The sequence below is a fragment of the Heterostelium album genome (assembly GCF_000004825.1).
Source record: "Heterostelium album PN500 unplaced genomic scaffold PPL_scaffold14, whole genome shotgun sequence".
NCBI lineage: Eukaryota > Evosea > Eumycetozoa > Acytosteliales > Acytosteliaceae > Heterostelium > Heterostelium album.
Window position 1 is genome coordinate 280,231 of NW_008805076.1, and position 16,737 is coordinate 296,967.

The window sequence follows — 16,737 nt, forward strand, 5'->3', positions numbered from 1 at the left end:
ATTTTAATTATTATTTAGATTTCTTTGTTCCAAGTGAATACCATATGGTTTTGGATGAATGGTTGTACCATATACTTCGGTATCATCTGCAGGTGATCCAGTTGAAGATGTTAATTTAAAGTTTAAAATAATATTGGAAATTGCAATATAAATCTCATCGATTGCCAAACTATAAAGTTATATTAATAAAAATAAAAATGATAATTAATTAATATAAACTAATTTTATCTTAATTAAAATTAAATGTTAATATTATAATACATACTTGGATGCAACACAATTTCTTGGACCAGTACCAAATGGAATCCAAATATCATGATAGTTTGTTGTGGATTCTTCGGTCATAAATCTATCTGGATTGAATTCCTCTGGATTTGGCCAATACTTTGGATTATGATGAACAGAGAATATATTCATTAATATTTGTGTCTTTTGATATTTAAATTAATTATTACTGAAGTTAGAATTATTTTCTCTAATAAAATTAATGTTAAAGGTTTACTTACACGTTTAGGTATGAAATATCCACATATTTCCGTATCTTCATAGCATGTTCTAGATAAACCTAAAGGTGTAATTGGTCTAATACGAAGTACTTCTTTTAATACAGCCATTGTATATGGTGTGTTTGGTTTGTGCATCAAATTGATTTTGTTGGTATTTAATTTTTTCAATTCATTGGCAATCTTTTCTTGAACGTCTGGGTAGTTAATCATATACAAACCAAACCATATCATAATAGAAGCACTAGTATCACTACCAGCCAACAATAAATCAAGTGCGACTCTAATAGTTTTATCTACTTCTTCTGGATTCTCTACTATTAAAATATCAAATAGATCACGAGGACTGTATTTTTATTTATAAAAGTTAAAACACAAAATAAGTATAAAATTCTTTAGTTGGGTGGAGAATAACTTACTTTTCAGGATCGAAATCAACTATATGTTCATTATAAATATCTCTAATATAAGACATGCATTTGTCCAATTGTAAAAGAATTGTATTTCGCTTTCTTAGTATCAAAGGTTTCATTATTTTAACATAGTTCTCAATAGTGCTTTGTGAACTCATTCTCAACATGTTATTGAAAGTCAAAATGATCTGATTTATAATTCCATCATTATTATCTTCCAAAGATTTCGAGAATATTATTGCTAAAACAACATTCATTGTGTATTTCTTAAACATTTTCTCAGGATAAAACTAAATAAAGTATATTTAGATGATTAGATTTTAATAAAATTAGTTTAGATTAATACATTTAATAATATTCATATCATATTTTATATTGATAGAGAATAATAATTACAATTAGTTTTGATTTTTGAAAATCCTTCATTGATTCTATCAAATGGGCAGTGTGATCCTCCATCTTGTTATTCATCGATCTGATCTTTGACTTGGTGAATGCAGACGACACAATAGCTCTTAAAGGTTTCCACTTATGGAAATCGCTTGATAACAAATTGTTATAGTTTCCAGTAATCAATCTAGACGACTCATGTTTGTATCTATTACTAAAAAATTGAAATTTTTTTACCCATATTTCCCTTTAAAATATTAAAAAAATTTTACATTGAATTAAATTTACTAATTAAATTTACTAATTAAATTTTATCATTTACTTACTTTATAATAACAGGATCACTAACAACGATTGTATAACGATCACCTAACCAAAGACTTAACATCTTACCGTCACCACTTTCACTCATTACAGCATCATTGTAAGCACGATATGGGATTTTGGTAATTTTATGAATCGATCCTATGAAAGGCCATTCTATCTTAGAGAATCTTTTTGGATCTTTTTTGGAGAATCTCTTGTTTTTATCAACCTTTATATAATTTCAAAGTTAGATTACTTCAACCAAAACAATATTTTTATTTATTTTTTTATTGGTCTTTCTCCATATTTACAAATGATTTTAAAACAAAAAGAACTAAAAGAAGTAGAATAAAAAATATTATGTTCATTCTATTAAACTAATAAATATATTAACTTCAAAACTAAAACTTATTATACTTTTCGAATAGATTAGAAATACTTTTGGCTCACTTTGTTTGAAAGAATTAATTAATTTATTGTTAAAATAAAAAAGAATTTTATTCTTTATTTTTTAATTAATTCACTAGTGAAATATTAATGTCATATGGGTCACACCCACTCTTCTCTTCAAATCAATTTTTATTTGGTTAATTTAATTATTATTTTAAAATTATGATATTACAATAAAACAAAAATATTATAAATCTAAAAGAAAAACATGATCACGTTGGAAATAAATTTTCACTTAATAGAAACAAAGAATTAAAAAAAATAACTTGGTAATAAAATGTAGAGAACAAACTTACAAAAGATAATTTATGTCTTTTTTATAATTATGTAATAAAAAGAAGAATAACAATACTATATATTTTTTAATTATTATTTAGATTTCTTTGCTCCAAGTGAATACCATATGGTTTTGGATGAATGGTTGTACCATATACTTCGGTATCATCTGCAGGTGATCCAGTTGAAGATGTTAATTTAAAGTTTAAAATAATATTGGAAATTGCAATATAAATCTCATCGATTGCCAAACTATAAAGATAATTTAAAATAAAAATGATAATTAATTAATATAAACTAATTTTATTTTAAATGTTATTATTATAATACATACTTGGATGCAACACAATTTCTTGGACCAGTACCAAATGGAATCCAAATATCATGATAGTTTGTTGTGGATTCTTCGGTCATAAATCTATCTGGATTGAATTCCTCTGGATTTGGCCAATACTTTGGATTATGATGAACAGAGAATATATTCATTAATATTTGTGTCTTTTGATAATTAAATGATAATTGGGTTAGAATTATTTTATCTAATAAAATTAATGTTAAAGGTTTACTTACACGTTTAGGTATGAAATATCCACATATTTCCATATCTTCTTCGTTTGATCTAGTTAAACCCAGCGGTGCAATAGGTCTGATACGAAGTACTTCTTTTAATACAGCCATTGTATATGGTGTGTTTGGTTTGTGCATCAAATTGATTTTGTTGATATTCAATTGTTTCAATTCATTGGCAATCTTTTCTTGAACGTCTGGGTAGTTAATCATATACAAACCAAACCATATCATTGTAGCAGCACTAGTATCACTACCGGCCAAAAGTAAATCAAGTGCAACTCTAATGATTCTCTCTACTGACTCTGGATTCTCACCAATTACAATATCAAATAGATCACGAGGACTATTAAATTATAAACAAAAGTTAATATTGATACATTCTTTAAAATTGATTAATAATTAACTTACTTTTCAGGATCGAAATCAACTATATGTTCATTATAAATATCTCTAATATAAGATTTACATATTTCCAATTGTGAAAGAATTGTATTTCGTTTTCTGATTAGCAATGGTTTCATTATTTTAACATAGTTCTCCATGGTGCCTTGTGAACTCATTCTCAACATATTCTTGAATGTCATAACGATCTGATTTATAATTCCATCATTATTCTCCTCCAGAGTTTTCGAGAATATTATTGCTAAAACAACATTCATTGTATATTTCTTAAACAATCTCTCTGGATAAAACTAAATAAATGTAAAGGATGATTGTTTGATTGTTAGTTGGTTGTATTTCAAATACAAATGAATAGAGATATTTTGAAATGTAATTACAGGTTGATTTGATTTCTGAAATTCTTTCATTGATTCTATCAATAGAACAGTGTGATCCTCCATCTTGGTATTCATCGATCTGATCTTTGACTTGGTGAATGCAGACGACACAATAGCTCTGAGTGGTTGCCACGCATGAAAATCGCCAGACAACAAGTTGTTGTAGTTTCCACTGATCAATGTAGCCGATTCATGTTTGTATCTACCACTAAAAGATTGAAAGTTTTTCGACCATATCTCCCTTTTATAATTAATAATATTATTTAAAATGTTAATATATCTAAGGTTCACTTTTATCATTAACAATAACAATGATTATTATGATTATTACTTTATAATAACAGGATCACTAACAACGATTGTATAACGATCACCTAACCAAAGACTTAACATCTTACCGTCACCATCTTCACTCATTACAGCATCATTGTAAGCACGATATGGGAGTTTTGTAATCTTATGAATCGATCCTAAGAAAGGCCATTCAATCTTGGAGAATCTCTTTGGATCTTTTTTGGAGAATCGCTTGTTCTTGTCAACCTTTAAATATACAAGTATTGATGAATATGTTAGATTTATTTATGATATTTCTAATTAGAATCTATCTTTGTATTTACAAATGATTTTAAAACAAAAAGAACTAAAAGAAGTAAGATGAATAATATTATATTCATTCTAATAAAAAAACAGTAATAAATAAGTAACACTATACTATATAAATGTATAATAACTTCAATCTAAAACTTTATCATTTTTTTTTTAACCATATTGATTGAATTGAATGATCAGCCTTTTTTTTTTTTAACAAAAAGATAAAAAATTGGATGTTTGTCGAATTAAATTTATTGGTTGATCTTCAAGTAATGTGCAGGTTACAAGACAAAGATAAATTGAAAATTTTTGGATTTTTTTTGTTATTGTTTTTAAAATACTTTTTTCTACTTGTTTTTATTTATTTTCTTAAATTATACATTCTGATCGGAATGTGTATGTATTATTCTATTCTAGATTCTTGGTTTGTGTTTGCTTGTTTATTTAGTATAACTTTGTTTTGTCCAATCCTTGAAGTGACTTACCCCAACATTGGTGAAATCATGATTAAGTAAGATCTGAAAGTCATTTCTTTATAAAATATTTTTTATGATAATAATTTTTCTTTTTTTTTGATTTTTTTTTTCACAAAATGTGGATGTCAAATTTTGAATTGCAACCCCATTTAGAGATAACGACAACAACAAACAAAAGAAATTTGATTTTTTATGGCCCAATGAGTCGGTTCCCATCTCCAAAAAGTACGAATTTTAAAAAATAAATAAATTCTCTTTATTTTGAAACAATATTTTTGCAAAACAATTTTTTTCTAATTAAAACAACTTATTTTTACTTGATATTATGAGTATTCCCCAATCATTGTAATATTACACTTTTATTTATTTATACATATACTGCAATTGCATAACATAGTATATAGGAAGTATTAAGACCTAATTACCAGATTATAGTAATAATAATAATAATAATAAAAACATATAAAAAAAAAAAGGTTAGTACTTTAAGAACAATGAATAATGAATGATGTAAAGTCAATCAATCAACAACAAACATCCTATTCAAAACGAATAATCAATCAGTCAAGTAAAGTCATAGATACAATTATCTTTGAATAAATTAACACAAATAAAAATAATATAAAACAAAACAAAAACAACACTCAACAAAACAATTCAATTGAACATTTTGTAAGGACGATGTCAAAACAAACACTCGGATATCAAGATACTCTATGTGTGTGTGTTAATTAAATTAATCTACATAAAGATATATGTATGAATGACACCACTCGCTATACTAAAAAATGAATTAAAACATTTTTAGATATCACTGTTTGACTATGATTAAAATGATTATATATCATTTATTTATTTATTTACAGAATATAATAATAATAATAATAGATTAGCATTTCATTATTTTATAGTTTTTTTAGATCATTAATGTTTATTTTCAACATAAAAATAACAACAATATTATATAGTGTAGTAGTAATATTAATTAGATAGATTGGTTGGTTGGTTCAGCGTATATATATTAAAAAATGGGTCTTAAAATGCCTACCAAAGAAGAAGTACGAAAGTACTGGGTAAACGACGGTCCTAAACTTGTATTTGTAACATTATTCTTTGCAGGAAATGCAGCTGTATTCTTGGAAAGATTTTTTCGTAGGTTCAGTTGTTTTAGCTATTGTAACATAGGAATATAGTACTTTGAATTAACCAAACATCTCATTTTCATTATTATTATCAAGACTATAAATATAAAGCACCAGAAGTATATGATCTTTTAGGTTATGGTGCATGTGTCGCTAGAGGTAGCGCAGCTATGATCAAATTGGATAGTGCATTGATTTTGATTCCAGTGTTGAGAAATTTCTTGTCGTGGCTAAGAGGAACCTTTGTAAACAACTATGTTCCAATCGATAAAAATATTGTATTCCATAGATTGTGTGCATGGACAATCTGTGTCGCTACTTTTGCACATATGTAAGTTTATTATTATTTGTTTGTTAATTAGTTAGTTTAAAGTTTGTATTTTGTTAACAAAATCATATCAATAATATAATTCATGTTGTGTACATTAATTATAATAACAACAACAATAATAATAATAGTATGGCACATTTCTCAAATTTCCAAGTTATCTCAACTGTAGATGATCCAGTAGAGTTGGCACCTATTAAAATGGATACTATTCCTACAGCTCGGTATTTGGCATTCCATACACTCGCAGGTTGGACAGGACATTTGGCAACGGTTGCCATGTTGTTGATGTTTTCATCGTCGATCGAATCGATTCGTCGTCCAATGTTTGAAATATTTTGGTTCACTCACCACTTGTTCATTGTTTATTTCGGTTTGATTGCAGTTCACGGTTTGGCAGGTCTACTCGAAAAAGCCACCTTTTGGATGTGGGTAATTGGACCATGTGTACTTTACGTTCTTGAAAGAATAGTTAGAGTTGCAAGATCGAAACAAACAACTTTATTATTATTGGTAAAGAATTTACTTTGCTCTTGGTTTATTTTTTCTTATTTATAATTTCTAACTGTTTTTCTTTTGTTTTTAATATTAATAGGCAAGACAACATCCATCAAGAACCATTGAGCTAAGAATGAAAGTAGAGAAATTCAAATATAAACCAGGTCAATATTTATTCTTGAATTGCCCAACGATTGCAAGAAATGAATGGCATCCATTCACTATTACTTCGGCACCCGAAGAGGATTTCGTATCGTGTCACATCAATGTCGTCGGTAATTGGACTGGCAAGTTGTCGACTCTGATGAATCCCGACAAGAAGATGGGAATTGTCCAGGAGAACGTGTTGAACGCACCCGATGGAAAACCAATTTTGAGAATCGACGGTCCATTCGGTGCGGCTTCCGAAGAGGTCTTCAAGTACAAGTACGTCATGCTGATCGGTGCCGGTATCGGTGTGACACCGTTCGCCTCGATCTTGAAGCACATCAAATTCCAGTTGTCACGTCAGTACCAAACCACTCAGATGGTCGAGAAAGTACATTTCTTCTGGATCTGTCGTGATCGTTCCTCGTTCGAGTGGTTCTCCGGCATCATCGGTGCTCTGGAGATGGAGAACATCAACAATTTCCTCGATATCAATCCCTACTTGACCGGTGCCCTATCGGCACAGGAAGTCAGAGATGTCATGTATGCCGGCGGTGAGGAGGATGCACGTGATCAGATCACAGGTTTCACAGCGCCGACACAATTCGGTCGTCCCAAGTGGAGTGAGATTTTCGCCGACTACTCACAGCGTTACGCAGGCAAGGATGTCGGTGTCTTCTTCTGTGGTCCCAAGATCCTCTCGAAATCCCTATATAAAAACTGTAGATACTTTACGAAAACAACATCATGCCGATTCCACTACAACAAAGAAAACTTTTAACAACAACAACAATCAACAAGACATATGTTTCAATAATATTTACGAAATACATAATATTTTATATAACCTTTGTTTTTTTTTTTAACGTTCTTTAACTTCTTTATAATTCATATAATATATATTGTACAATAATAAAATTAATAATAATAATTTTTTTTTATTTTTTTTCTTAATTTTTTTTTTATTTTTTCTAATATTATTTTCATATTTATTTCTATATGTCGTCAGATAACCCAACCCTGGTTATCAGAAATCGATAACTACTGATCTGATCTACAAAAGTATTAGAAATTGTAGTTATTCATCTGAATGAAATTTCAGTGTCGCTGAAAACGATCGGTATTTACAAAAAAACCATTTTTTCAAAAAAAAAAAAATTGTGATTTTTAGGAGCACGGTTTGAGATCCTTGTATCTACAATAGAATTAACCTATTTTCGGAATGTTTAGAACATATTTTTTCAAAGATATCTAAGATATTTTGTTGATTTTTAGAATCACTTTTCTGTTTAATCAAGAATCTAGATTTCAAAAAATGTTGGTTGTTCTCAACACGCAATTGACGTTATTGAAAATATTCCATATCGTTTTAATTCTCTAAGATCTATCTATCTATTTGTAAATAAACAAAAAAAAAAAAAAGAATAGAGTTAATTAATTAATAAATAAATAAATAAATCATGATTATTTCAAAATCTAGATTTCTATATATATTTTTAATATTTTTTATATATAATAATAGTATAAATATTGATAGTAATAACAATCACAATGGAATTGTTATATCATCAGCTCAACCTATATATTCAGATCCACTAAGTGTACCCCCTTTGAATTTCATTACGATGATGGTATACAATTGGAGTGATTGCTCTGAAAATGGTCTACCTACTGCTCTTCCTGAGAAGATAGTTTCATTTGGATTACCAGATATTTGCTATCAGTACTCAGATACGCAGAGTCTAAAACTAGTTTTAATAGGATTAGACCTAACATTTAATATGTACATTGATAATGCATGTCAGAATATGGAAAGCAACAATGTTTACCAGGTCGGTAGCAATTGTATTGCTTTTAGGTATTTCTATCAGCCTAAATACTTTATGTTTAGATACGGTCCTGTACAATTACCACCTAAAACATTACAAACTCCTTATTTATATTACGAAAGAGTACCTTATCTCAATAGGTATGTTTGAGTATAAAATTTATTTGTAAAAACAATATTTATATTAATAAATAAATATATTCTATTCTTTAATAATAGTACATGTAGTTCAACAAATGGTGATGGATATTTTTATTCTAGAAATATGGTAAAACCAAATACATGTACATTTAGTGAAACTATGGATGGTCCATCATTCAAGTCTTTGGATGGTGATTCTACTTCAATCCAGTTGTCCAATAGCGTTGTATCATGTGTTACTGGGCCGGTGTCGACCTACTACTCTCAGTGTCCAGTATCTATGGATAACTTTAGAATTGTGAATGCTTTCAAAACCAGTGGTCCTTCTGTGGTGCCTCCATTTGTTACCGTTCTATCCTATGGTCTTATCAGAATAGAGCATCTTGATTATGGATATTCAGAGAAACACACTCTTTTTGGAACCATTGTGCTTTCATATAATGAAACCAGCGAACAATACTCAAACAATGTTTTCAGACTATCGAATAACATGACATTAACCAAAATGCCAACCAACTTCCAAGGTCAGATTTCTATTCTCATTGATGGATATGATTGGATTCAAAATGCACAAATCCCAGCTTTTGTTTCAAATACATTTATTATTCCAAAGAGTAAGATTTATGATGAATAGATCAAGAAAAAGTTTATTAATTTTATTTTTATTTTCAAATTTAATAAACAGAACCTCAAATGGCATCGTTATCATCCACACCAGGAGTAACCAGTACTACACTTAGCTATCATTCAATTGATGGATTCCCTGGTGAAAATGTTTACAATGTGTCAGTCCTAACATTATCAACAGCAGAGAAAGTTTATTATCCACAATGTAAGAGTACACTTACTTGTGAAATCAGTGGTTTGTTGCCCGGTGCCTCTCTTTATTTCAATGTCTCTGTCACTAATAGAGGTGCTTCTGATTATATAGGACGTTCTCTCAGACTCAAAGATCCCATTAAGGATTTTAATTTTACCATTCAGAAACCAACAATGAGCTCTGTAACTATAGATTTTGCAATTGGTGGCGTCGGAATAGGAGCAGTCAATTACACACTCAACATAACGAATCTAAATGATAACACTTTTTTTATCACCTCAACCATGAAACAATTCTACACCTTGAATTTGCCTACGACCGCAGCTAATTATTCAATCACTGCAACTGCTGAAAATGAAGGAGTAACATTGGCATATGGTCCAGAAATCTTTAAATGGTCAGGAGGTAATTAATCAATTTAATAATAATAATAATATTTTATTTTTTTATAAATTATTAATTATTTTTTTAATTTCCTTAAAAGATATTAAAATCACTGATGTTGATATCTATAATATTACAACCTATAGTGCTCTTTTTAATATCTCTGCTACTGGAGTGCCTGATACTTTTCAAGTTATCGCTGTTGAAACAGTCTCTGGTACTCCCACCTACTATACTGGTTTGAGCGACATGCTCTATAGCATGAAACCTAATACCCTCTACAATATCTCTTTCCAAATCAAAGAATCAGCACAGCACTATTCAAATATAGTGTATAAATCGATACAAACTTATGATAAAATCAACAATCTAACATATACATTAGACCAGAGATTAAATACTACTTCACACAGTATATATGTTTTCATCGAGATGTTCTCAAAAGGTGGTGTTCCTAATGATATTGTTTATGGATATGAAAGTAGAGATGATTACCCCTTTATAGTTATTGATAATACTATTGTGGTATCTAATTTTACACCAGGAGATATTTTTACATTTACTCTATACGCGAATAGTGATGATTACTTTACAAGAAATGGTCCACATACTATTCAAATTTTTAGTTGTAAGTTATTAAATTTGTATTTATTTTTAAGATTAAATATTAATTATTTTTTTCTTCAGTCCCATATATAGAAGATGTATATAATTCATCTCAATATGATTCAATTTATTTGAATTGGACTGCTGGAGGAGGTGTACCCTACAATAATACATTTGATGTTTCATTGTTCAATCCTTCGAAACCTTTAGATTTATCGAATATTGTTTGCTCTGGTAATATTACCTCTTGTTTAGTTAGAAATCTCGCCGATAATACACTCTATGGATTTAAAGTTACAATGAGATCTGATCAATTCGATCCAGTTACATATAGTCTAAATGTTAAAACATTACCATGTAAGTTTTTAATATATTATTTTTATTTTATTTTTGGATATTAACTTTTTTATTTTTATTTAGATCCAGATACATGTATTGATAGAAATGGAAATAGTTCAATCGTATGTAATGGACATGGTAGATGCTTAAATGGTAGTTGTTTATGTGATAGTAAATGGGTTGGTGTCTATTGTGAGAAAGAGATTACTGGAGGTGGTGATAATGGAAGTGGAACCAATGTTAATCCAAACCCGAATGGACCAGATATTATCATTGACAACAAAAATGTCTATTATCAATTCCAATTCTCAGAAATCAGAGAGGTTAATCCTGAGAAATCGGTTGTCAAGAAATTAGATATGCCATCGCTTAAATGGAGTTATTCTAATGGATCTACAACAATCAACTCACTTACTCATATCAATTGGATCTATAGAACCGGTAGAAATAGTATGTTTGATTCCCTTAACATTACATTCCTACAGTACAAGTACAGTGGTATCGGTAACAATTCAGTACTACAAGATAAGATTCCAATCAACTTTGCCAATCAGGTGTTCTACATCGATGTTGGATCAGTTAAATACACTATCGATATTGGTGAATGGAAGTTCGACAGTCTTTTAAATACTTTGGAGATTGTAACAAACATCTCTCAACCTAAAGTCGAAAACGAAGGTTGTGGATCGAACGAGGATATCGATTTCGATAATAATATTGTCTTGAACTCAACCGATTATACTTCCATTATGATTGGTAATGATCAACTTGTCGTTGGAAAGCTGATCAATAGAGCGATGCTAGATGGTATGCCAAGAAGAATCAGCTACAGAGTCGATGTATCCGACGACAACTCCAAAGCAAATCAACAAGTTTTGAATTTGATCACTGAAGTTCCACATTTCCAAGACAGAGCCAGCCTTGACCCAGATTTCTCTTTGATCATCAATGTCGAAACCGATAATACCTGTTCGAATTCCAATGCTTGGAAGATTGCCGTTGGTGTAGTTGTCGGAGGTGTTGGACTCATTTCGATTGCCGCAGGAGTATTTTTATACAAACGAAAGTTAACAAAGAAAAGACATTATGAAGCCAAACTAAAAAAGGTTCAACAACAAATGTAAAATAAAAAATTTACTTTGAACTTTCTATTGCCAATTCTCATAACATTGATTTGCAATGTTGAAATTATGAAATTTCATAATTTTTTTGTTTTTGCAAAATTTTCAAGATGGTGTTTGTCACTAGGCGTTCATCTTTCTAATAAAAACAAACGACAATTTTTTCAGTTCCATTTTTGGAGATGATTTTTTTTTGATTGCAGATTTTTTTAGAAATCTAGATTTTTTTGTTTTTAAACAGTTTTTATTTGGGATTGATGTTAGCTAAACAAATCTACGAATCATTTTTATTTTTCACTTTGGTTACAACAGAGAATAATGACTTTGTTTACTAGTAGATTCAATAATAATATATTCTTTATTTTTTTATTTCTACTTTCAACCGGTAGAAATACTTTCAATATAATAAATGGAGATATTATAGTTCCGAAAACTCCTTTTATCAATATGTTGATTTACGACTCAATAAACTGTTCACAATCTGGGCAACCTACTGGACAACCAGAGAAAGTAGTATCTTTCCAACCATTGTATTGCTATGAATATAATGGAAAAAGTCTCATGATAAAAACAATTACTGGTAATCAACTCATGTATTCAATTTATCCAGAACCCAACGTAAGTGATTAATAGAAAGGAAAGATTATCATTTAAAATTAATATTTAAATATCAAATAGTGTATGGGACCTTTTAATACTACAGGTTACAGCTATGCTCCAAATTCCAATTGTCTTCTTATCAATCCATTATTAGGCCCCCAAAAGTATGTTGTTTTTAACGAAGGAATACCTCAGATGCCCAGATTAAAAGTACCTAATAGTTACTATTATGAGAAAATGCCAAGTAATTATACGTAGGTATAATCATCATCATCAAATTGATTAATTAATTGACATAATATTAGTACATGTTCAATGACAGGTATAGATACTTACAATTATGCAAGAACAGCAGTTAAAAATGGTGTTTGTACTTACAATGATATCGATAAAAACCCATCTTTAATGTCACCACTTACCTCGTCTTCTGTTCAAATCGACAATTCTGCCGTTTCATGTAGCAATCCAAACTATGTTATTTATTCAAGTGGATGTGCGAATTTTGCTTCTTCCAATCCATACAGCATAGCAAACGCATTCCGGAATGTGGTAGTTCCTCCTGCCACTCTAGCACCCACATTCACACCTGTTTCCTACAACCAGATCCTATTATCAGGTGTCGACTTTGGATATCAGAATCATGGAAGTTTATTTTGTGAGGTAACTTATACTGTCGATGGTTCATCCAATAATCTCAGCCCAGGAAACCTTTTCGAAGTATCTGATTCAATGACTTTGACTGGATTACCTCAAGGCAAATTAGTCTATATTTCACTAAATCTCTATGGATATGATTATATATCCAACAGCTATGCTCCAATGCTAACAACTTTAGAGGCTTCTATGCCTGCATGTAAGTAATAATAATTTATGGATTTCATATTAATGAAAATATTAATATTCTCTAAAGATCCACAGATTACAGAAGTAACTCCATTTTTAATTACAACAAAATCAATATCAATTTCCTATAAGACAACGGGTGGACTTCCAGGCGCTGATACATTTAACGTAACTTCAGAAGGAATGACATTCCCCAAATGTCAAAAACAAAGTACATGTATTTTGAGTGGCTTCACACCAGGTAGATCTGTAGATGTTTTTGTAACTGTAGAAAACACAGGTCTCTCTCAATTACATCAATCAACAATACAACTATTAAAACCAATGACTTTTCAAGCAAGACTTTACTTGTATAATACCAACTTCACTGTACAAATGACACCTAGTAGTGGTGGATATGGAGATACTGTTTATATTTTCTCTTTCCACAATATAGATATCAACAGAACAATGGGTGTCACAACTTATGTACCAAGATATTCTTTTCAACCCATTTTATTTAATAGCTATAATATCACTATAAATAGTACGAATGATGGAAATTCACAAATAATTACTTTCAATAACTATCAATTGTTTGGAGGTATGTATACAAAGTTATTTTTATACCTAATCAAAATGTTCCTATTTTTTTTTTTTTAACATTTTTTTATTTCTTAGTTTTAGAAATAACAAACATTGCATTTCTATCGATTGGAGTGAGCAATGCCTCCATTCAAGTATCAACATCTCAACTCTATAGACCAACTTTTAATATAACCGTTGTTGGTATAAATGATAATAATAGAGTATTAGGAGTTTTCAATACTACTAGTTTCAATTTAACAGAATTGCAAGGTGGAAGAGAATATCAACTTGGTATATCTATTGATGATGGTTCTCGTAGAAGTGAAGTTAAACTAGTTAATTTCCTAACCTTTTCTCCTCTCACCAAAGACAGGGTAGTCTTTATCCAGAGAATTAATTCCTCAAATCCAGAGTCCTGGTATTTACAAGTGGAAATTTATGCAAGTGGAGGTATTCCAAATATGTCAATCTATACTTTTGCAACTTTAATTAGAGGAACACCTTATCAATCAAGCAAATACTCCAATATAATCATATTAAACGATTTGAATTTTAATTCTACCCCTCAATCGTTTAAAGCAGTTGTAGAAAACGATGGGGAATTTGTTCTTTTTCTTGAATCAGTAACATTATATCAATGTAAGTTTTATTAAATATTATTAAAGCAAAAAAATATAATTTTTAATTTTTTTTAATTTATAAAATCACTACAGTCCCTGTATTTAATAAAACGGAATACCAAGCTGGATATGATTCAATATTTTTGAATTGGACTGATTTATATAGTGGTGGATCAGGAAATAATACTTTTGATATTTACATTTTCAATCCAAACCGTCCAACAACAGTTTCTACTTTACTGTGTTCCGGTGATATTAATACATGTCTGGCCACTGGATTAACATCTAACACATTATATGGATTCAACATTACTATGAAATCAGTTCAATTTGACCCAATCTATTTTACATTAAATGTTCAAACAAAAGAATGTAAGTTTTAATATTAAATAGATATCAAACTTATTTAAATAATATTAATATTATTATTTATTTATTTCTAGATCCAAATGTTGTTACCTGTGTCGATCCTAAAGGTTCTACAACTTTAGATTGTAATGGTTATGGAAAATGTGTCAATGGAACTTGTCTGTGTGAGAAAGATAGAACTGGAATCTATTGTGAAAACAAAATACCAGGAGGCAATGGCGGTAATAATGGAGGTGGAACCAATGTCAATCCAAACCCAAACGATCCAACAATCATTATTGACAACAAAGATGTTTCCTACCAATTTACTGTCTATGAAATAAGAGAAGTAGATGACATGTCAAATACACTCAAGAGTGTAAATATTTCAAATTTGAAATGGACTCTCCAAAACCAATCCAATCAACCTGTTCCATCCATCGACAAAGATCTACAACTGAATCAATGGATATACACCTCCAACCTCTATAATATTATAGATTCCATCAAAATTACATTTATACAATATAAATATCCAAACCACAACAATAATAATAATTTAGAAAAGATACCAATTACCTTTGCCAATCAATTGTTTTATATTGATGTTGGATCAATTAAATATACGATAGAATTGGATGGTTGGAAGTTTGACAGTCTACTTAGTACTCTAGAGATTGTGACGAATATAACGCAACCAGTGCTGACAGCTGGTAGTGGTTGCAGTGACGACGACAATGAGGTCATCGACGAAAGCGTGTTGAGTAACTCGACAGAATTCACATCGTTCTTCTTGGGACGAAATCAAGCGGTGTTGGGTAAACTCCTGAATCGTGCGTTACTCGATGATATTCCTCGAAGAATAAGTTACAAAGCAGCGATATTTAAGATCGACGACAAGGATGACCAACAGATGCTGAGTGTCACCACATCGATTCCCTATTTCAGCTACACCGCCAAGCTGGATCCCGATTTCAGTCTACTAGTTACAACCGGTGGCAACGGCAAATGTTCAAAGAGTTCAAACTCTTGGAAGATTGCAGTGGGTGTTGTCGTGGGTGTAGTCGGTGCAGTAGCCATCGCAGTAGCATTGTTCATAAGATACAAAATGCACCTTAAAAAACGAAAATACGAAGCCAAACTTAAAAAAGTTCAACATCAAATGTAATAAAAACAACAATAATAAACTTATCTCTAGAATAAAGTAGTGGTAATAATAACAATAGTTGTTACAACAAACATACATTCAATAACTAACACCTAAAGATTATTGAATATATTATTTATTAATAAAATTAAGATGAATACTTGATCAACCAACTAGCTTAATTTAGAAGCAGTTTTAAAAAAAAACATGGATGAATCAAAATGACTGTCAACATTTGTTTATAAAAAAAATGAATTTTTTATTTTTATTTTTATTTTTATTTTTTAACTCAAAACAAAAAACACACTTTTGTTTACTCTATTCAATCTAAATCCGATTTTTAATATATATATATCAATAAATAATATTATTGTTTTTTTTTGTTATATTGCTATTTATAAATCAAATTACTCAACGATTACACTCTTTCTCTCATTGTTTTAATCTTTTTAATTTTTAATTTTTACTTTTTTTTTTTTTTAATTTTATAAAAAATTATCACCA

The 16,737-nt window shown here is 29.7% G+C and overlaps 3 protein-coding genes across 3 annotated transcripts; 1 reads left to right on the forward strand and 2 right to left on the reverse strand.

Annotated features, from left to right (window-relative positions):
* Positions 1-3: 3 nt before the first annotated feature.
* Positions 4-1,980, reverse strand: PPL_10485 (cytochrome P450; the record flags this gene model as incomplete). The annotated part of the gene is made up of 7 exons (XM_020581260.1): positions 4-169; positions 266-429; positions 507-849; positions 923-1,206; positions 1,313-1,520; positions 1,633-1,841; positions 1,924-1,980. 7 exons carry the CDS (start codon positions 1,978-1,980, stop codon positions 4-6), a joined length of 1,431 nt encoding a protein of 476 aa, XP_020428047.1.
* A 444-nt stretch (positions 1,981-2,424) lies between these two features.
* CYP519C1 (cytochrome P450) lies at positions 2,425-4,807 on the reverse strand (the record flags this gene model as incomplete). Its single annotated transcript, XM_020581261.1, has 8 exons — positions 2,425-2,590; positions 2,673-2,836; positions 2,909-3,251; positions 3,317-3,600; positions 3,688-3,928; positions 4,019-4,227; positions 4,305-4,362; positions 4,764-4,807. The coding sequence occupies 8 exons, from the start codon at positions 4,805-4,807 to the stop codon at positions 2,425-2,427; spliced, it is 1,509 nt and encodes a 502-aa protein (XP_020428048.1).
* Positions 4,808-5,782: 975 nt separating this feature from the next.
* On the forward strand, positions 5,783-16,254 carry PPL_10487 (uncharacterized protein; the record flags this gene model as incomplete). Its single annotated transcript, XM_020581262.1, has 17 exons — positions 5,783-5,906; positions 5,993-6,227; positions 6,356-6,737; positions 6,820-7,591; positions 8,442-8,838; positions 8,917-9,452; positions 9,524-10,063; positions 10,143-10,670; positions 10,730-11,005; positions 11,069-12,107; positions 12,447-12,726; positions 12,787-12,962; positions 13,014-13,561; positions 13,619-14,134; positions 14,212-14,757; positions 14,832-15,110; positions 15,182-16,254. 17 exons carry the CDS (start codon positions 5,783-5,785, stop codon positions 16,252-16,254), a joined length of 8,247 nt encoding a protein of 2,748 aa, XP_020428049.1.
* Between the last annotated feature and the right edge of the window lie 483 nt (positions 16,255-16,737).